Source organism: Malaya genurostris, chromosome 2, assembly GCF_030247185.1.
Source record: "Malaya genurostris strain Urasoe2022 chromosome 2, Malgen_1.1, whole genome shotgun sequence".
Taxonomy (NCBI): Eukaryota; Metazoa; Arthropoda; class Insecta; order Diptera; family Culicidae; genus Malaya; species Malaya genurostris.
The window spans coordinates 129,169,985-129,194,166 of record NC_080571.1 but is presented as its reverse complement, the minus strand read 5'-3'; the positions used below and the strand labels follow the sequence as shown (position 1 = coordinate 129,194,166).

Here is a 24,182-nt window from a genome sequence, read left to right as displayed (position 1 = left end):
TGAATGCAGTAATTCAACGAAATCTCCCAAAGTACACAAATATCAACGAGAATTGTGTCTATACTGTTCTAAACTGCAAATAATTTCTACAATGGTAGCAGAAGCAGTAGTGTCAGCGCAGTAGATAATACATTCAATAAAAGTTTTAATATCCACCCCCCTCGCCACCCCTTGAAAAAATTTTATTAACAGCAAGTTCCATGAACAATAGAGTACTTTTTATATAAAAGTGCAAATAACTAGACTTTTCTTTTAAATTTTTGCATCTTCCCCATCTCTTGAACCCCCCTCTCTCCTTTGAATCTCCACCCCCTTGAACCTCACCCCCTTTTTTAACCTTCCCTTGACCCCTCCCCTACCCAGCCTTGAATGATTCCTGCGCACGGGCCTGTAGTCAACTGACCGCGAGCTCGTTCTTTCAACCATGTCGTCACATCAGTGAAAGATAAGGCCTGTACTGAATGCGACTAATGAAACTACAAACGAATAATGAAACTACAACCCTATCGAAATCACAATAACACAACAATCACACGGACCACGGCAATATGTACCAATGTGTGGCAAAACAGTCGTACTAAAAACACGCGGGATCATCATAGATTTTGCGTATTAATCTTCTGAATGGTGTTTTTGTAGATTTTAAATGCATCATAAGATTTGCCTTATGTTTTTCACTACTCATTTTGTTCACTCATCACAAATGCTTCATCATAGCAATCTGCTGTTTGTAAAAATATAGTCGACAACATTGATTGTGAAAACACATATTTTTTCAAGTCGACTGTTCATTATGAATTGATTTCAAAAGAGTACAGTGTGTTTATTATGAAAAATTTAATTGTTCGTCACGACCACAATTACTGGAGCACTTACCTTTTTCATACAAATAGGTCTACTGTGTTGAAATTCAAAACTTCAAACAGTTCTTCATTTGTGATACATTTCATAATAAAATTAAGAAAGCATAAGGTTTTAAAACGACGAAAAATTTATTTCGGTCCAGTGTTTTAACAATATACAATTATGTTACTATTTAACATCTAATATCATCTTACATACTACCTGCCACGGAATTGTGCGCTTTCTCTATAACATAGAACAAATAACTGTAATAAATAAATAAAATTACAACTTAAAAAAATTGAGCTGTACATTGAATTTATTAACGATGTTCTTAATTTATACTTTGTACATTGGAGTCAAGTTTTTTTTGTGAAAAGGTTTTACTACAATAAGAGGAGCCGTTTTAAAATTCGCTCTGTGGAAGAATGTGTAGAACTTGCTAATATGTACATTCTATGGTACTATTGAAGAACAGTAACATGTGCCGATGACAGTAAGTGTCATCGAAGACAGTAAGTGTCATCGATGGAATTAGCGCTAGCTACAGGCAAGAGAGGAAACCACAGTGGAATGCGAACTAAGAAATCTAATTCTTCGAAAGGACCAAAGTGTCGAAAATGCCAGAAGCTCGGGCGCATAGCGAGAGACTGCAATATGTCATAACAAAAAAGTAACGCGTTTTGGGCAGTTCTTTCAACATTTAGTTCCTCTCGAGTTGATGACTGGTTCTTCGATTCGGGTGAAAGCATGCATATGACCCGGAATCAGAATCTCTTGAAGAATATGAAGCAATTCTCTGGAACAGATGTAGCTGTGAACGGAGGTAGTATGAAAGTGCTGTAAACAGGCTCGACAATTTTGAAACCACGATATCGCGAAGTCATTCCGATAGAGAAGATTCAATTATTACCAGATCTCAGTGTAAACCTATTCTCTGTGAGTCAAATTGTGACATACTGTTATTTTCACCAACCATGGATGTAGAGTGGTTGATAAGGATGGCGACGTGATAGCGACCGGAATCCATGAAAACAATCTTTTCAAACTGTACCAGGATCGGCAGGATATAAAAAGCGCTTTAGCTTGCTTGTCTGCGGTAAGCTTGGAGGTTTGGCATCGGAGATTGAGCCACATGAACATCAAAAGCATTCGAAAACTAGTTAACGGTGGTAGCAAGGAAAACTGCAGAGTTTGTCCAATGGGAAAGCAATGTCGGCATCCTTTCAGCCCGATGGAACTAAAGTCACATAGTGGTAATAGATACTACATTGTCTTCGTAGATGATATCGCGGCGTCACGCATCAAAAAGCGTTATCCAGGAACGATTCCTGACAATGGAAGGAAAATACGAGGCACTGACAAACAACGACACTTGGCAGCTGACAAAGCTACCGGAAGGTAGAGTAGAAATTAAATGCAAGCGTGATGCCAATGGAAACATCTGCCGCTATAAAGCTTGGTTGGTCATAAAAGGATACTCGCAGCGAAAGGGGGTGGACTACGACGAAAGCTATTATCTCGTTGTTCGTCACAGTTCACTACGGTATCTGTTTGCACTAGCAGCTAAGTATAAATAGACCAGATGGATGCCACAACGGCGTTTTATCAGGGAGATTTGGAAGAAGACTGATCTACATGGATCAGTCCCCCCAGTTCCGTGAAATCAGAAAAGCTTAGTACCACCTAGTTTTCCGCTTAAACAAGGCGCTGTATAGACTCAAACAGTCAAGTAGAATCTGGAACATCAAGTTCGATACTGCATTGAAAAGTTTCGATTCAGATCCAAGATGGGATGGATCACTTTTTATTATCGTGTATGTCGACGATGTGCTGATATTCTCCAACGACGACCAATTAAAGAATAATGTCAAGAACAAGGTGAGCAGTAGATTTCGCATGAAAGATTTGGGACCTGCTGACGCAAGAAGAATTCTTTCATACTGGATCAAGAAACTTACATCAATTCTGTCTTGCGTCGCTTCAACATGCAGGATGCGAAAGCTGTTACCATTCCGATGAAGGAAATGTCACCAAAGACACCTGAGGAAACTGAGAAGATGAAGAACATGCCATATCAAGAAGCTATTGGATGACTAATGTATCATTCACAGTGCACTAGACCAGACCACTCCTATTTGCAGTCAACCTCTTGAATAGGTTCAACAATAATCCTGGACCAATACACTGGCAAGCAGTCAAGCATCTCTTACGTTACCTGAGAGGAACATCGATGATGAAGCTATGCTATTTTACGAATGCCAACTCAAAACTTATCATGTATTCCGATGCAGACTGGGCGTCAGATCTAGATAACAGGATATCAACGAGCGGCTACATATTCTTGCTGCAAGAAGTAGCAATATCCTGGAGCTGTAAACGGCACACTACTGTTTTGCTATCGACCTGTGAGGCAGATTTCATGGCTCAGTCTGCTGCTGTACAAGAAGCATCTTGATAGGACGGACTGATTTCACAACTGAGAGAAATGGACCCAATCGAACTCACTGCGATGTGACAACCAGAGGACTATTTGTATTGCTCGCAATGGCGGAAACACACCACAAACGAAGCATATCGACATCCGTCACCACTTCATCCATGATGCACTGGATCCAAGAATTGTCTACCTTTTCTATGTTCAAACAAATGAGTAAGTAGAAGATGGTTTGAACCACTCCAACGAATCAAGCTTCAAAATAATCGAAAGGCGATGGTATTGCTGATTTGAAGGCAACAGCTTCAGGAGGAATGTTGAAGAACAGTAACCTGTGCCTCCAAAATTATCGGGGTAGGCATAGACAATAAGAATTTGTTAAAATAAAATTGATATACTTCCAAACGTCAATAACAATAGAAGTTTTTTTTGTACTCGGCTGAAACCTCGTTTTTGAAGTAATACCAATACACAACTTTATGCTATTAATATTTAAACAGCAGTCTAAAATTTTATACAAATTCTAATCAGCACTAATCGACAAGGTAAATTAACTACCACAGGAAAAACTCTATTCAGTCACCATCCTAAATTCATCTAACATAAGAACTGAAAAATAGCTGTATCTAAATACTGTATTCCTGATTATGCGGTGAAATGTTCGTGTTCGGGGGTCAGGAACCGTTGGATTCGACAAAATGAAATGTTACTATTTACAAATTTTGCATGTTTTCGAAAAGTCACACATTTTTTCTTGTCGACTTAAACCTATTACTTGACTTCATAATATATATAAAATTTGCATATGGAACTGTCTCTTGCCGTAGCTTAAAATAAAAAAATGCATGTGGCCCGAGCAACAGGTTACCGACTCCTGCTCTATTTGCAACATTGAAGTAAAAAACACCTTGCCAACTTTTAGTTGGTTGTCTAAAAACGTTCTTCTATGTTTAAGGAACGATAAATATAATATACCAAGCACTTAAGTCTCACACAAGTGTGGATAATTCATGAGGTGAATTTGTGGTAGTCACGTTGCTAATATCAAGTACGGTTGAATTTATGTTGGGTGACATGCCAGGACTCACCGATCCGGTTGCATCTCGACTAATTAACGCGGTCACTTTAGGTGTGGGTGGTGTCGCAGTTGCAGCACGAATGCCACCATATGAGGGTATGTAAGAATGGTTAAAACTGATGTGAGAATGATTACCGGATAAGGGAGTAACTGGTGTTAACTGTGTGACAGGAGTATGATTTGTATGGTTTGGGTTGCTATGATTTAAACTTAGATGCGTCGCGTGTCCATTTTGATTTAAGTATTGCGTAGGGTGAGAAATCGTGCTTATCTGGGGGGAAAGTGTTAAATTTAAATTCAACGGGGACTGCCGTACACTAATAGTTTTCTCTCTCTGCCACACAAATACATTATGAACCATAGCTCCACCACAAAACACGATTCCTACGCCGATCAGAATACTAGTTATTATTGCCGGTGTTGAATGGAACTGCGTGAAGGTGTATAAAATAATACCTAGGAAAGAGAGAGAATTAATACAAAATGCAAAGCATTGAAAAAAACGTTACCTGTCAAAAATATTGGAATAGATATAAAAAATCCTCCAACGGCACAAACTCGACTGACACTTGATTTTTGTAAGTATTTATTGCCTCTGTGAAAAAATAGAAATAAAACCGTATTTAATTTTGGGATTAGTACGATATCGAACAATATTAACTCATTAAAACGTTTCTAGTTGGAACGCACTTAGTCATAGCTTATACTATTATTCCAATACTAATTTTTTGGACGAATGATCAAGCTTAGTGCATTGAAATGTGTGTGTATTCAACGAAAGCATAAAGCAAATAATCCTACTCTGCCCATCGTCGAGGTCAAAGACTCTCAAAGACGAAATTACAAATTTTACCTTTGATTCACACAGGTTTGCACAGATAAAAATATTTTGTGAATTTACATCTATTTTCATGCACATATTTGGAGCAGGTAATTAAACATAAAACTACTTTACAATTTTGTACGTTTCAATACAATTTAATCGCAAAATCAGCGTTAATTGAAAGATACAGTTATATTCATTGAAAATTCAATCCAATGCAATTTAGTTTTGAATCGATTAAGGTTTTCATTAAAAATTTCGATTCAACCCATGTCTATTTCATGTTACTATTGATTTACATCTCGTGTAAATTTCATTTCTGTGTGGCTTACACAGAACATAACACATATTGTAAACCCTATGGGGCCTGGAGTCGGGTTTCCTTTAATAACTTTTTCTACAAATGTCCGATTGTTTTACTGTCTTGTAAAGTTTTCCTGCTCGATAAATTTCCTACGAAAATAACATACACAGTTTGAAAAAATCTTGTGATTTTACATCTTATACGATGCACATAAATGCAGCGTCGTATTTCATACAAATTTATCTTCAAGAACATGTAAAATTGTGTAATTTTAAAATTACAGGTCTTGAATTCAAATGAAATGAAAAACAAATAGTCGATAGCAGCAGCGCGACTCGAACCGAGAAACATTAGATCACAAGCACATCGGTTACTAGACTGAAACACAGAGCTCATATCTGTTCATTGAAAAACTGATAAATATAAATCCATACAGCAGCACTTGGTAGCCGAGTGCAAATTACACTCGGAACATGTAAAATTCTGTGCGAGTGGAATATTGCGTCATTTGAAAAATTAAGTAGTTGTGGATTGTATCGTTTGTAGAATTCTGTCATCTGTAAAATTCATTATTTTTTTCTGTGTATGCACTGATTTTTAGAGTTCATAGGATGATCTCCAGCCGATTTTTTTTGTTAAAAGTGAGTTTCTCCATACTAAATCCCATACAAACTTCAAACCGCGGCGCGAAAATATAGTTTCTCCGATCGAGCTAAAATTTTGCATGATGTTAATGGGATCCAAAAGGAATACGAAAAGTTTGGTGGAGCTGATATCAATATTTTGTTCCAACCTATTGCATAACCTTTCTATATGATAAAGGCAAAAACTCGAAACAACATCGTCAAAGTCTTGGTATTACGTTTATTGTGGAGTTTGACCGATTCATATCATAGCTTTGATTACATAGCTAGTGCTACGATCTTATTGACAAAAAGAAAAATACTTTCTACTTATTCGAAGACGACAATTAAAGTGAATTAGAATGGAATATATTGGTAGTCATTAGAGTCCAGTAATTTATTTTAACATAGTTTTATTCGATAAGGATATTCGACCGTGCACTATCATGCGTGTCAAGTGAATACTTTTACATAAATTTCAACTCCACGGTGTGAAAGGTGAACTATTGTCAAAGATATCGAAAATACTTGAATGTTTTCTTGTTTTGAATCGTTCTTTTGAAGGAGAATCCATGCTTCCTACTAAACTCAGGTATATACATGGTAAGCAAGTTAATCAACACATATGCACATAACCTCATGTTAGTCAATCATAATTACATAATAATGATTTTTAGTTCTAGTGTAATAGTAATCACTAACGATAACGATTGAATTAGGATATGTTCAAAGTGTGAAGTGCTCAAAAATTCATTAAGAATCAATGACACTTTTTTACAATCCAACAAAACGAGTGGTAAGCCCACTGCGCTCAATCAAAAATACTGCTGGTTCCTATGTGTCGATTTTTCTTGATATGCTTTGTGCGACGATTCGGTCAACTCAAGCGGATAAAATTTTGCGCGCCTTTTTTTAGACTATATTTCACCTTACTCTATCGAGCAATCCATTACATCACTTGAGGCAGGTTTAAAGTTATATCTGGGTAGAAATTTGGAGCTACAAATTTTGAATGAAATACTTTCCTTAAATAACACATTCTCAGATCATAATTAATCTTCATGGGAGAAGATTTATTCATCATGATTTGATCGAAAATTCAAGAAAAATCGTAATGGTTTCATGAGAATTTAAAATGCCGGTAACGGATTTATTTCCGTGTGATGTTACAGAAAACTATTTTATACGATTATTCTATAAAAACAGTTTGTTTAATTTTAACGAAATGTTATTTTCTCAAATAGGGCTATTGTACCATTAGTCATCACATTGATAGAGTCGTCATGTTATTTTACCGATTACTCGACTCTCAATCAACAAATTGTGATAGAATCGGATACAATATCTTTGCCTTGGCTCTAAGAAGCAAAACCGCAGAAAAAAAGCTCGAAAATTGTTCAATATTGCTGCTATAGATACGCGAACGCTCCTAATTTCATCTTGCCCTTAAAGTCGATCTATCGAACAGAGGCAGGAGATCTCACTCTAAGTAATGATTTTCGTATTAGAGATGACTACAGGAGCAGAGATGAATGTGGGTACCGTTACCGTTGTTAGAAAAATCATGAAAACAAAAAGTTCATTTCATGATCACTCGTGAACAAATCAACTCAAGAGATTTCCCTAAAAAAACTCAGTGACTGGAAAAATCACTTCCGAGATATTAATTCACGAAACAAGCATCCACAAAACTCTGAACCTCGAAGTTCACAAGTGATTTTTTGTGTCAGCGAAACTTAATGACGAATTTTCACCCACAAAAATATCGCTAAAGAAGTGTCTCCGATGAAATTTCGATGCTTAATTTCCACTACGCTGCAGTTCGCCACTGAAGTGATTCGTGCAAGATTTTATTATTATATTTTCATCCATACAAAAACCTCTGCCAAATAAATTTGCAACTGAGGAATAATAACTGCGATATTTTCGATGTACGCAGGCTAGTCAATACGAACAACAATATATTTTTCCACATTTCAAATTATAGCTACAAAAGACTGCTTTAATTCCAGCTAGGTTTAATCTAAACACTGCACTGTTTGGATTAAACCGAATAAAACGCTATTTAGCATGAATTTGATTTTTAGAAGTAACAGGAGCGCAGTATTGTCAGAATATCTCGAACACACAGTAGGCGCAGCGTTTGAATGGCTCGTTTGAATTGGTGTAGTGGTAGCCTGCGCTTATGTTACTTCTGTGTTTATTTAAGCTAAATCGGTTAATATTTTTAATCAGCTGCATTACATGATTTGTGATTGTTTTTATTAATATATTCATGTAACTATTATTGATCACAGCATTTGCTGCTTTTATTAATTATTTCACCAACATGGTAGTGCCAAAAAAATTCAAATACACTTATCAACTACCCTACGCTGAACATTTTCAGAAAGGTTCAGTTTTTGTTCATCTGCGAATTTATGTATTCTGCATTCTGAATTCTGCGAAGGGTTGAGATATAACCAGGCCCGTACCCAGGATTTCGTTTCGGGAGGGGCCCGAAGATAAAAAAAATAATGTTACTGAAGATTGCTGATGTACCTATTTCTCGGTGTCCCTAATAGACACCTTAAACTTTTCCACTGGAACTGTTATTGTATTACATTTCTTTACGTTTACTATCTTGTTATTTCTGTAACACATGTCTGAGACCTTCTAAATAATTATATATTTGTTTTTTTTTTCAGTACTGAAATTTTCTGCAGTGAGGTTTTGAAATTTTGATTTTCCTTAACCCTGACCTAATATTATTTTTTCCCTTTCCATCTCTACGTAACCTAAACAATATACGGAGCTATTTCAAAGTATATATATATATATATATATATATATATATATATATATATATATATATATATATATATATATATATATATATATATATATATATATATATATATATATATATATATATATATATATATATATATATATATATATATATATATATATATATATATATATATATATATATATATATATATATATATATATATATATATATATATATATATATATATATATATATATATATATATATATATATATACAGGGTGATTTTTTAAGAGCTTGAGAACTTTTTTAAACAATAAAACGCATAAAATTTGCAAAATCTCATCGGTTCTTTATTTTAAACGTTAGATTGGTACATGACATTTACTTTTTGAAGATAATTTCATTCAAATGTTGACCGCGGCTGCGTCTTAGGTGGTCCATTCGGAAAGTCCAATTTTGGGCAACTTTTTCGAGCATTTCGGCCGGAATAGCCCGAATTTCTTCGGAAATGTTGTCTTCCAAAGCTGGAATAGTTACTGGCTTATTTCTGTAGACTTTAGACTTGACGTAGCCCCACAAAAAATAGTCTAAGGGCGTCAAATCGCATGATCTTGGTGGCCAACTTACCGGTCCATTTCTTGAGATGAATTGTTCTCCGAAGTTTTCCCTCAAAATGGCCATAGAATCGCGAGCTGTGTGGCATGTAGCGCCATCTTGTTGAAACCACATGTCAACCAAGTTCAGTTCTTCCATTTTTGGCAACAAAAAGTTTGTTAGCATCGAACGATAGCGATCGCCATTCACTGTAACGTTGCGTCCAACAGCATCTTTGAAAAAATACGGTCCAATGATTCCACCAGCGTACAAACCACACCAAACAGTGCATTTTTCGGGATGCATGGGCAGTTCTTGAACGGCTTCTGGTTGCTCTTCACTCCAAATGCGGCAATTTTGCTTATTTACGTAGCCATTCAACCAGAAATGAGCCTCATCGCTGAACAAAATTTGTCGATAAAAAAGCGGACTTTCCGAATGGACCACCTAAGACGCAGCCGCGGTCAACATTTAAATGAAATTATCTTCAAAAAGTAAATGTCATGTACCAATCTAACGTTTAAAATAAAGAACCGATGAGATTTTGCAAATTTTATGCGTTTTATTGTTTAAAAAAGTTCTCAAGCTCTTAAAAAATCACCCTGTATATATATATATATATATATATATATATATATATATATATATATATATATATATATATATATATATATGTGTGTGTGTGTGTGTGTGTGTGTGTGTGTGTGTGACCACATAAAGAATCGAATGTTGTTGCGTCTGATATAATTAAAACAATTGTGAAACTCGTGTAAACTACTACGTAATGTAAACAAGAATTGATGTTTAATAAAAATATACTAAAATTAATTTCACATGGATAAGTTCCACATTCAATTTTCAATACATGCATTTTTGAAAATATTACACAAACATGAACCTTTGAAAATATTCTGAGTATGGAAAATGATAATCCTACATATTGCAGAATTGATCGTTTGTGTTTTTGTGAATAGAAAGTAGCGAACTGCATTTTTATTACGAAACATATATTTGTACATACGATTTCCCCGGATAGGAGTTTGCTACGGGTTTGAGTCTCGTCTCTGCAGTAACATTTTTGCGGTTTTCATTACATAATTATTAATTACATAGAAAATATGAAACACCAATTTCCCTTAGGATTTGGGTGTCTCAATCTGCTTTCTAACCATCAGAGCATTCCGCAATTTTTTTACGCAACGTAATGATTTATATTATCTAAAGAACAGGAAACATGAGCATGTGAACATCTTAAAAATAAATGCTTTACTTTTTGTTTTTTATTATACTATTTGAATTGAATAACAAAACAGTATCTTAGCCGGTCCAAATTCGTTCAATTTCGCCATTGTTTTTATCCACTTGTGGCAGGGTGCATTGCATCCATCGCGGCACCCACTTAAAAAAAACTTTTTCATGCTCAATTTTTCATGAAGGATAGTAAATACACTTCCATATGATATCTGTGTCATCTCAGCAATCTCACGGAGCTTCACTTTACGATCTTTCATTATAACTTTTGTCACTTCACTCACATTTTCCGGTGTAACGGCTTCCACAGGTCTACCCGAGCGTTCCGCGTCATTTGTGTCGGTACGACCGCATTTAAACTCGGCGAACCACCGACAAATCGTTGCTTTTGATGGACAAGAGTCCGGATAACATTTTTCAATCCATTGTTTCGCTTGCACGGTGTTTTTACCCATTAAAAAACATTGTTTTATCAAAACACGAAACTCGGTTTTTTCCATTTTTCAAACAAACTACAAAACGACTTTACTCCAACCTCGATAACTCAGCTGTTTCTGGTCGGATCGACTTAAAATTTTGACCCGTTTCAAGCAAAGGTTAGTACTCTAGAAAGACGTGGTTACTGGTTTACTACGAGCGCCATCTCTGCTTTAGTCTCGTGACTTATTGATCCATGTGTTAATGTTGAATTTCTGCAGCCTTTATGTCAATGTTCTCATGTCTGCAAGTTTTGCGCTCATTTCAAACAAATAAATTTTGCACAACTTTTTCGAATTTCATTCGTTTTGAATTTCATAATATTGTTTTGAATTTCATTTCAAGGTTTTTAATTTCATTGCAAGGCTTTCAATCCGACTTATCATTTTTTACCTTGCGGAGAGCGTCATTTCACCTCTTTTCCTAGCTCAAGAGATTTTCATTGTTTCATGACGGTTTGAAATTATATGCAGAACTTATATATCTGCTAGTGCAACATGAGCAAGTTGGTGATTTGCTGCACAAATATTTACATGTATTCAAAGTCGTTCTATAGTGATTTTTTCGGTAGTATTGTGAAATTTAACAATGATAAGTTGCACAACCGATTTTATTATGTTTAAATAGCTTTCTAAACATATATAACATAAAGAACAATTCTGAAACAATTGTAGAACATCTTCAAATTTCAATAAAAGAAATTTACTACTCAGGTCTTTTACATCGTCTCTCTATACGTCGGTTTGAGATTTCTAACACTTATCACGCTATAATTACGGAACCTGAAAGTCATATCCGGAAAAATTTAGGAATTTTGTGAGTTACTGCAAGACCTATCAATTGGAACTAAGTACTAGAAAATCAGTTTATCCATCTCGGAGCAAAGTGAGTAAGTTTCGTTTTGGAAGTTTTTGTCCATTTTTTCCGGTCCTTTCGGAATCGGTGTATCGGTTGTGACCTGTGAAATAGAGGAATTTATTTACTAGTTTTGAGAAATCAGCTCAGTAGTTACGTTTTACCAATTGTTTGAGAAAATTGGTTGATCTAGGAAAAAAGTGAGCTACGTTACGGAAATTTAGATTCCAATTTTCGGTACTTCCGGAACAACTTTCCGAGACCTGTATAGCTGAAGTCGGTTCGTATGGCCAGCAACTTACATGAACTATACATTGGAATAGTTTTGAGTCGAATTTAGATAAATTTCCCCCTACTTTACACCGTCGCTCCACACGATGGCTATGAATTTCAAACACTCATCATCCGGTAATTCCGAAACTCCGAATTTAGAAACTTTGTAAAGGATCGTTAGACCATTCATTTGAATCAAAGTTTGAGTAAATTAGTTCAGCTATCTCGAAGAAAAGCGAGTGAGCACCGTTCTGGAGGGTTTATCCACTATTTCTGGATTGCGGGACCGGTACAGCCGAAGTCGGTTCGTATGACAAACAACTTACATGACCTTGCGCTTGAACCCCTAAAACCCCTCCGATTTTATAAGAAAGGAAAAATCCTATTGGATCAAAATACCTTTCTTGAATCTATGTTTTTGGAATTCGGTCTACCTATTTCCAAAAAACGTTTTAGATCCATTTTGGAATTTCTGAGCGCTACTTTTGATGCTTCCGTCTTCTGCATCGTCACTTTGAATTATGGTTTGAGATTTTCAATTATTATTGATTATTGCTCCCAAGGCCGGAAGATAGATTCGGATTCAACTAGTTAATCCGAATTGATAGTATAACATCGTTTACTTGAAACTAAAGCGGTCCAGTCATCTCGGAAAATTCGATTAGAATGATGTTACTAATCGTTCTGATTATCCATAGCCAAAAATAGGATCCCGATAAACTTCAATTGGAGCTCAGTAGGCTATAAGAACCAGAGCAGCCAAAAGCAAATACGGACCCGGGGGATCGCAATATTACGGGCCCCTATACATGATAATAAACCTTCCGTGTATTCCCCCTCACCAAAACGCCACTCTCGCATGAATTGCATCTTAAGGCCTATCCGCACTCGGCCAGTGAAGCCCGTCAGGCACCTTTTTTCGCTTCTACTTGCTTGAGCATGCTGTTTATACATGTATGGTCACAACGATACACAAATTTGGATTATTGCGGATATATTTTTATTATGAAGAAAAAGAAATACTATCTACGGATGTTCGCCCTGAAAAAGTTCGGACACGGAGGGATACACTCCTCACCGACCCCTCTCTCTCCCCCCTTCTCGGAAGCCCTGACAAGACCTTCCACTTAAATCTAAGTTTGAGAAAATTTGTCTAGCTTCTCCGAAAAAGAAGTAAATTTTATTTTAGAGTTTTTAATCATAATTTCCGGTACTTCTGAAAACGAAATTCGCGACCAGTATAACCGAAATCGGATCGTTTAGTAGTCAACTAACATGACCTAAAAATGGAATAGTGTGGAGTCACATTCAGATAATTCTAAACGCTTTTGCATTGTCGCCTTGAATGGCGGTTTTAAATTTTAAACACACTTTTTGTCGTCAATACGACTTACTTTACTATGGGGCGCCTTTTCAAAATTAGCCATATGGAAGAATGGGCAGAACTTAATCGTGAATATCTCGACTTGTATTAATGGCATAAATAACTCTTTCACTATTTCATTAAAACAATGATCAGGAATTTAGGATAATATTTTGAACAATGTGAGATAACCACAAATAACTCAAAAATTAGGTTTTCTCAAAATTGGAAACAGCGCGGAAAACTCTTTACCTTCGCTTTGGTTTTTCGCTCAAGGACGACATTGCGATTTGTACGCAAAACTAGTTTCAACTCAAACAAGAGCGATTACATCATACAACAGAGCTTCTGGTCGTTTGCATTGGAGAGAAAGAAAACGAAAAACGAAAGGTGGACAACATTATATAAAATCAGCCATTCTAGTGGCTCTAAATGTTATCTAAAGAACTATTAAGATTACTTCTTTGCAAATCGGAGGTAAAAATAATCAGTTTAGTGAAAATCCAAAATAATTTGATTTGCTTGGCGCACTTTTGCTGTGCGAAAATCGTTCGAGAAAAATGTTCCGAACTGTGCTAAATATCGTTGAGAGTTCCACAATTTGGTCCTTCCAAAAGGTAGAAATGTACCCTGTACAGCATCTTGAGATAATCGATGTCAAAAGTTTCACAATTCACACAATCGAATTCGACAGTATAATGAAATCGCGTCAGTTTTATTCGTATTCACTACATCCAGTTATGTCTCTGACATTACACATTCGTACTTTTTCCTTTCTAATATAGGAAGGCTATGCAATCACTGTAAAAACCGACTTTTGAACGGGTGCCTTCCGAGTGTCATATCCATTCGACTCAGTTCGTCGAGATCACAAAATGTCTGTGTGTATGTATGTATGTATGTGTATATATGACAAATAATTTCACTCGAATCTCTCAGAGATGGCTGAACGGAGTTTCACAAACTCAGATTCAAATGAAAGGTCTTATGGTCCCATAAACCAATATTGAATTTTATCCCGATCAGACTTCTGGTTCCGGAATTACAAGATGATATGCACCAAAAAATGAAAATAAATGTCACTCACTTTTCTCAGAAATGGCGTGACCGACTTTCACAAACCTAGATTTAAAATCTATGAGAAAATGCGCACTAAATTTTCTCGGAAATTTCTCAACCGATTTTTACAAACTATGATGCAAATATAGGATCTTGAAAATCTTTAAAAAGTTTCTGGAAAGTTTTCCAAATCCAACTTTCGGTTCCGGTATTACAGCGCGATAAGTGGAAAATTTTCAATTTCATAAGTATTTTTCAAAAGTGATGACAAAACGAGGTTTTTAATAAACTCACTGGTAAATTCATTTAGTTGGCAGATCTTGTTAGTTAGTAGATATAAAAATCTACTTTGGGAGTACTAGTCTCCGGTCTCCGCTTCCGCACGCACCGGTAATAGTGAAGAAAAGCTCCAAAAACGGAACTCACTTCGATTTCTCAGAAACGGTTAAACCGATTTTCACAAATCATGATTCAAGTTAAAGTTCTCATTGTTTTAAAAGATACTGTGCAATTTCATATAAATCTGAATTATGAAATTATAGGGCGAATCTTCTAGTGATGTTTTTGAAAATATAAGTAATAAGAGAAAGGCAACATTACACCACAAGGTGGATTAAATAAGGTTTTTTCAATGACGGTTTTAAATTTTAAACGTTAACCCGGAAACACTGAAATTTTAAACGGATCCAATTAAATACAAGAATTTTGCATAGGACTACGAGACGTTACATTTGAATCTAAGAATCGATTGAGCCATCTCCGAAAACCCTGTTTCAATCCACCTAGTGGTGTCTTATATTAATCATATTCTCATAGATAATACGGTGGTATTCTTATTTTCGATTCTTGAAAGAAATCAAGGGACTGTTTGTGCACTAACTAGTATAACCTACAGAATGTAGCACAATAAAATGAAGTGAGTGGTAAAATCGTCGGTTCCTATGGCCATCAACTAACACGTCGTACAAACTCTATTAGTTTTTATTTAAATTTTGAATTATACTTTTGAATTTATGCGATTTTGACATCGTACTCTAAACGACGGTTTAAATTTTTGTTGAATCCGACAATATGCAGTAACTTTTGGTAGGACCATAAGACCTTTCATTTGACCCTAAGCAAAGACATCATATTAACAAGATATCCAGCTCTCACATTTCCCGAACAAAGGGAAATGTGAGAGCTGGAAGAGAAATGTCAAATTCGTACGCGCCAAAATAGCAGCACTGCGCACCCATACAATTGACATGTTGAATGAGATGCCGTGCGATGGCGTTGCTGAACTGAAGATCAATCCAAACTGACAGGGTCTGCCCTAAGATTGGGAATATCAGTTCTACTCTCTAAGAGAAGTGAGTAAGATTAATTTTTGAGCATATGAATATTAACTCCCGTCGTTTATCGGAAACAGGGAAGCAGGATTTGTTTAGTTGCCTACTGATAATGACTATCGATTCGTGTAGTTTTGAGACCAGTTTAAAAAATACGGTTTTTGTTTCGCCGGTTTAAGTGACGGTGTGCAATATATAACACACTTTAACCTATAACTCCGAAACCGGAAGTCCGATCCGAATGAAATTCAGTTTACCCTATGGGTCCGTAAGACCTTTCACTTGAATCTAAGTTTGTGGAGATCGGTCATACCATCGCTGAGAAAAGTGAACGAGATCCAATCTGGAATATATGATCACTATTTCCGGTGCTTCCGGGACCGGAGACCGGAAATCAGGATAGCCGGAATTAGTTTGTTTAGTTGTCTACTGATAATGGATTTGTGTAGTTTTGTAAACAGTTCAGAAACATTTTTAAGTGTTTTGTTTCGTCGGTTTAAGTGACACATTTTACTCTATAATTCCGGAAAAATCGGTCATGTCATCTCGGAGAAAAGTAAGAAAGTAGTTTGAAATAGGATTTTTTCACTAATCACCCTATAATTTCTGACTTTTTATTTGAATATGAGTTTATGAGTATCGGTTTAGCCATCTCTGAGAAAAGTAGGTGCACTTATATTCATTTTTTTGCACATACCACCCTGTAATTCTGGAACCGGAAGTCGGATTCGAATAAAATTCAAGAACTTTGTATGGGGTTACAAGACCCTTCATTTGAATCTACGTTCATGAAAATCGTTTAGCCATCTCCGAGAAAAGAGAGTGCAAAGAAATGTTACATACATACATACACACACATAAATACATACAGGCATTTTGCGTACTCGACGAACTGAGTCGAATGGTATATGACACTCGACCCTCCGGGCCTCGGTTCAAAAGGCGGTTTTCACAGTGATTGCATAACCTTTCTAAATAAGGAAGGCAAAAATACATTATTTATAACTCCGGAACCGGAACCGAAAGTTAAGTTCGAACATCAAATTACTGTTACTTTTAGAAATATAATGGTATACGTAATGTAATCGACTAACTCATTGGCTTAAACTTCTCGAAGATAATCAAAAAATTTCGATAAGCTTATGCATATGACTTAACCGACAAAACATAGTGTTTTCAGTGTTCCAAAATTTCTCGACGATGCTTGAATCGAACTCGAGAGTTATAGACACGTTTAAAATATACCATTAGGTTATTAGGTTGCTAAGTTCATAACACGGCTAAGTTCATAACAAGTTCCGTTTGCTTGATCCAACAGAAAAAGTGAACTTAATTATCTAGCTGGTAAATCGTTGATCCGATATACATAGTTTCTGTGGAGAACTCGTTCACAAAAATATACCTCGTGATTTCACGATGCATTCTTGTGAGCAATTGATCAAACTAAAGAAGCATGTTAACGTGCTCATTAATTTTCGACAAGTTTTACTTATTCTTTTAATAGAATATTCCTTATCCGTTCTTTTAATTCCAATCCAATTCTTTCTTGCAAAAGTTGTTGCCTAAAGGTCGGTCGATATCACAAAAACCTATTTTAATCCACCTAGTGGTGTAATGATGCCTTTCTCATATTACTCATTACATCATAAATATAACCGTAAAATTCGCTAAATCAACTGTTTATTGAAAAGAAATAGGAAAATTTGTTCGGACCTTATCCCACAAACTCTATAAATCCTGTTTAACCTGTAGAACCGAAAGTAGTATCCACAACAAATTAAGGAATTCCGTATGAAACTGTAAGACTTTTCTTTTGAACCTAAAAGTTTGTGAAAATCGATTTGACCATCTCCAAGAAAATTGTGTGAGATCTTCTTTGCAGTTTTTAATCACTATTTCCAATTCTTCCGAAACCAGATGAACGAAATAGCTGAAGTTGGTTCGTTTGCTACCAACAAATATGACTTACAAATTGAAACAGTTTTGAACGTAGTTAAACCTATACTTACTATCTCAATCTCTATTTCGATTAAACCAATTAAACGAAATCTAACAAACGGAACGAACCTGCGTTTCTGTTACTTCTGCATATGTAAGTCAAGGAAAACAGCATGAATCGGCAGCATAAAATATGTAGTGAGATTATAAAAATAATAATAATAATAATAATAATAATAATAATAATAATAATAATAATAATAATAATAATAATAATAATATTAATAATAATAATAATAATAATAATAATAATAATAATAATAATAATAATAATAATAATAATAATAATAATAATAATAATAATAATTAATATTATTATTATTATTATTATTATTATTATTATTATTATTATTATTATTATTATTATTATTGACATCACTACACAACGTGGTACGAAATAGAACAAAGCACGCCTTGTTCGTTTTGTGTTTTCTTCTTCCTTCGGTGTTGTACATATTGTCACTCAATATGGCGATTTAAAAACTTTGACACTCATCCCTGTAACTGCGGAACCGGAAGTCGGATCCGGATGAAATTTCACAGTAGCTTTAAAGACAGTTTGAACTTTAATTCAAATCAAGATTTGTGAAAATCGGTTCAAGCATCGCAGAGAAATCGAAGTGAATTTTGTTTTTGAGGTTTTTCATCATCACTTTCGGTTCTCCTGGAACAGGAAAAGAGGGGACCAGTAGTGCCGAATTAAGTTTTCATGCCCACAAACTAACAAGCTCTGCAAACTACAAAAATTATCAGACAGTTTTATGTGATTTGTACCTGGTTTTAACCATTGTTCGTGGAAAAATACTAATAAAATTGGTAATTTTCCCCTTACCACGCTTTAGTTCCGGAACCGGTTGTCGGATTCAGATAAAATGTTCTACAAATTTTTAGGATATTATAAGACCTTTCATTTGAATCTTTGCGAAAATAGGTTGAGTTGTTCCAGAGATAATAATATCATCCTATATCTCCGGAACCGGAAGTCGGATCGGAATGAAATACAATAGCAGTCTATGGGACTCTGAGACCTTTCATTTGAATTTGGTTTTGAAAATCGGTTTAGTCATCTCTGAGTAAAGTGAGTGCATATTTCTGTTACATACACACACACGCGCGCACACACACATACACTTACACACACACACACACACACGCACACACACACACACACACACATACATTTGTTCAGTTCGTCGAGCTGAGTCGAATGGTATATGGCCTCGGTTAAAAAGTCGATTTTCACAGTGATTGCACAGCCTTGCTATATGAGAAAAGGCAAAAACGCGTGATATGAAGATAAATAATTTTATTAATGTACGTTTTCCCTAAGAAAATGGTCAAAAAAGCACTCTATATTTCGTTGTCTTATTTACACAATTTAAAAAGGCTACACACTTCGTAACGTTATATTACTTGATTTAAGCTTTCCTAAAAGTATATGTATGTGCCTTTTGGTCTGCGACCCTGCTTCCTATTAGTAGTTAAAGTTAGTGTATATAAAAGTTTAAAGAAAAAGGCCAAACCGTGCACAGTCTTCAACAAAAATGTGTAATTTTACGTTTTTGCCTTTCTCATATAGAAAGGCTATGCAATCACTGTGAAAATTGACTTTTTAACCAAGGCCCGGAGGGCCGAATGTCATATACCATTCGACTCAGCTCGACGAACTGAGCAAATGTCTGTGTGTGTGCGTGTTTGTGTGTGTGTGTGTGTGTGTGTGTGTGTGTGTGTGTGTGTGTGTGTGTGTGTGTGTGTGTGTGTGTGTGTGTGTGTGTAACAAAAATATGCACTCACTTTTCTCAGCGATGGCTGAACCGATTTTCACAAACAAAGATTCAAATGAAAGGTCTCATAGTCCCATAGCCTGCTATTGAATTCATTCCGATCCGACTTCCGGTTCCGAAGATATAGGATGATATGTACCAAAAAAAAAATGAAAAAAATATACACTCACTTTTTTCAGAGATAGCTGAACCGATTTCCACAAACTAAGATTCAAATAAATGGTATTATGGTCCCATAGGTGGCTATTGAATTTCATTTGAATGTGACTTCCGGTTCCGGAGTTATATGGTAATATGTAAAAATTTAAGAAAAAGTTCACACTCAATTATCTCTGGAACAACTCAACCGATTTTCGCAAACCATGATTCAAATGAAAGGTCTTACAATATCCTGAAAATTTGTAGAAGTTATCAAAGTTATCAAATCGCCATATAGAGTGACATTATGTACAACACCAAAAGAAGAAGAAAACACAAAACGAACAAGGCGTGCTTTGTGCTATTTTGTACACGTTGTGTAGTGATATCATTAATAATAATAATAATAATAATAATAATAATAATAATAATAATAATAATAATAATAATAATAATAATAATAATAATAATAAAAATTATTATTATTATTATTATTATTATTGTTATTATAATAATAATCCTACTACATGTTTTATGCTGCTGATTAATGCTGTTTAGCTTGACTTACATATGCAGAAGTAACAGAAACGCAGGTTCGTTTCGTTTGTTAGATTTCGTTTAATTGGTTTAATCGAAATAGACCATGAGATAGTAAGTATAGGTTTAACTACGTTCAAAACTGTTCCAATTTGTAATTCATATTTGTTGGTAGCAAACGAACCAACTTTGGCTATTCCGTTTATCTGAATCCGGTTTCGGAAGAATTGGAAATGGTGATTAAAAACTGCAAAAAGGATCTCACTCACTTTTCTTGGAGATGGCGAAATCGGTTTTCACAAACTTATTCTTTAATTTGTTGTGGATACTACTTTCGGTTCCGGAACTACAGGTTAAACAGGATTTGTAGAATTTTTGAGATTACCCAAGTAGCATGTTAAGTTGTTGTCCTGTATTTTTCTACTGATTGTGCAATTTATCAAGTAAGTTTATGTTACTATTCTTGTAACTGTTGTGTTATGGAAAAAGCGCAATTTTCTGTGGTGTGCAACATATCTTTAAGTTCTTCCGTTATTACGAACATTTATTCACAATTATCGTGCAACTGATACAAAACTCATGCGTCGATCCCATCACAGAGGCAGTCATAAAATCAGCGAAAAAACAATTGTGAAACTCGTGAAAACTACTACCTACTGTAAACAAGAAATGGAATGACGTTTACAAAAACATAACAAACCTATGTTCTAATAAATAAGTTTCAAATTTGGTTTTCAATACAACTGTTCTTAACACAAACATGGATCTTGTAAAATAACCTACACATGAAAAATGATAATGCTACATATTGTAGAACTGATCTTTTGTGTTTTTGTGAATGAAAAAACGACAACGAACTGCGTTTTTATGGTGAAACATGTATTCGTACGCATGAAATTTTCAAGTGCCTTTGAATTAACGTGTTTTGATGATTGTACACCAATTTCTGTGAAAATAACAATCTATTATTTTTAAAGAAAATCATCGGAATGGTGTTTAAAATACGTGTATTCAAGCATACTTAAAATTTCCAGACGGTTTTGATCGAACTAATGTTTTATTGAACCTGAAAAATCTCCAAATGAATTTTTCTTTTTTCTAATATGGCATCGATGGTAACAGTGAGTTGAATAGAAAATGGTTCACGCAACGTAATGATTTATATTATTTAAATAACGGTATACATTAACATGTGAATACTTCAGAGAGAAATATTATACGTTTTGTTTTTATTTTAAACAAACTAGTTGAATTGAGTAACAATACAGTGTAAAGATTCTTAACGGGCCCGACATTTGTGATACGCACTGTAGGTATTATTTTGGCAAGCCCATATGTTGGAGCTGTACAAACAAGTTGCACAAACAGTGGCATGAGAGTTACTTTAATGAACTTAACTTTTCGTTCAAAAGTGATGTCAGATCTGCTCATTATTTCACAAGATGAAAACCAAACACAATTGTTCTGATTTAATTTTGTTTTCATTGCGTATGTAATTTTGTATTTCTGCAACATTTATGATAATATTCTCATCTTTGTAAGTTTTGTTTTTATTTCGAATAGATAAATCTTGCATAACGTTTTTGTTAGTTTTGGATTTCATATCATTGTTTTTCTATAAATGAAGAAAACTGCTCACACTGACCTACAATTTTATGAGGCAGCCAAAATTATGCAGACTTAACAGAAACTTTTTTTCACAGTAATGTTATGATTCGGCGTATCAGTTTTTATCTTCAGGAGAGCATCATTTTGTTAATTTCTCTTCCACAAGAGATTAATAATCATTTCGACATATTTTGTGTCCAATACAATTTGGAAATTTGTTTATAAGTTGCACATTTGGTGTAGTTACTTCTAGAACTGTTAGTGCAATATGGACAAGTTGGTGAGCTGCTGCATAGTTGATTTAGACGTACTGGAAGTAGATCTACAGTGATTTTTTCGGTAGTATTGTGAAAGTTTACAAGGATAAATTGCACAATCAATTTAAATATGTTTAAAAATCTGTCTGAACATTGATAACATATATAATAATTCTAAAGCAATTGTAGAACATCTTGAAATTTCGATAAGTTACATTTGCTACTTGGGTAGGTCCGAACACATTTTTCTATTTCTATCCAATAAACAGTTGTTTTTGCGAATTTCACGGTTATATTTATGATGTAATGAGTAATATGAGAAAGGCATCATTACAACACTACGTGGATTAAAATAGGTTTTAGTAATTGTCTCTAACATAGTAGACACTGAAAATAATTGTGAAAAAAGTTATGTACAAAAAATTGATTTTAAGTGGTTTCAAACGAAAATGCTTCATATATCCAAAACTTTTTGCGTTAGACCTATGGCTCCTTCGGGAAAGTTTTTTCTCGTTAAAGGTTCTAAAACTTTGTAGTAGACATCGTTTTCCTATATCTTATGCCCCGTTTACACAACTGCTGGCTCCCAGCATGCTGGTGCCAGTGTACTGCCCTCTTAGGAAAAAACGTTCAACTGTGGTCCAATGATCCAAAGTATTAGACCAACGAAAGACCACCGTTGAACGTTTTTTGTCTAAGAGGGCAGTATACTGGCACTAGCATGCTGGCAGCCAGCAGAGGTGTAAACGGGGCATTAAGGGAAAAAAGTTGTTGAAATGAGGTTTTATCGTAGTAGGCTTTGCACATTTTTTATTGTGGTCAAATCACGAGGTATACTTTTGTGAATGAGTTCTCCAAAGAAACTATGTATATCGGATCAACGGTTTACCAGCTAGAGAATTCAGTTTACGTTTTCATCGATTCAAACCACTGTACATTCGGCCAATAAATGATAGCCATGAAAGTCCCTAAAGTTAAAACATACTGTGAGTCGTTTTTCCGTTAAAAATTTCATACATTCATATCTATATGTACTCTACTAATACAAAAGCAGCTCGGAGAAGGGACGCGCTTTCTTTCCGCTTATCTTCATTGTATGCATCATTTCAGACGAAAACTTACCTTCCGGTAGTTGCAGGTGCACGAACTAATTTAACAGCAAATAAGAATTGAATAGCACACACTAGCAGACAGCACAAGTTCAATGATAGCGAAAGAGCACACAGTGCTAGAGTCACATCATATACGATGGCGTAGTCCTCGAGTACCGCCTGGCCAACCGTTGGTGGAGGTGGTTCCCGTCCTCCGGGTGAAATTTTCAACAAAAATATCAACGATAATAAAGCCAACAGGAGAGACACTGTGAAAAGAGAATTATTTTTTGTTATGTTAGATAAGTTATTAGACATTTTCACTTGTTCTTAGAACATTCTTTATAAATTACATATTATAAATAACACCATACGATGTTTGTGTAAAACATTTATGTCGTTTTCGTTTTTAAATTGCACTACACCGGTGTAGCGAAAGCTGCACCTCAACCGTTCGTTCTTATCAATTGCACTACACCAGTGCTACACTTTTTCTGCACCGATACCACTGGTGTAGCACTCATCAAAAGTTTGGTGTAGCTCTGTGCAATGGAATCGTTAATTATAGTCAATGGTTACTGTTTATGTTTTCGTCATTTTTGTTCGTTTATGCATGCTTCAGTGTAGCACTGCACCGGTGTAGTGCAAATTAAAAACGAAAACGCCAAGGGGCAACAGATCAT

At 35.1% G+C, this 24,182-nt stretch overlaps 1 protein-coding gene across 1 annotated transcript in view; it reads right to left on the bottom strand.

Annotated features, from left to right (window-relative positions):
* Window positions 1-968: 968 nt before the first annotated feature.
* The window catches only part of LOC131428175 (uncharacterized), a 67,395-nt gene continuing 44,181 nt past the window's right edge, over window positions 969-24,182 (bottom strand). The window contains exons 2-4 of the mRNA XM_058591894.1: window positions 23,531-23,768; window positions 4,868-4,953; window positions 969-4,814 (exon numbers count right to left, since the gene is read on the bottom strand). Of these exons, the coding sequence (XP_058447877.1) occupies window positions 4,270-4,814; window positions 4,868-4,953; window positions 23,531-23,768 (869 nt within the window). The 3' untranslated portion in view covers window positions 969-4,269. The remainder of the gene's footprint in view (window positions 4,815-4,867; window positions 4,954-23,530; window positions 23,769-24,182) is intronic.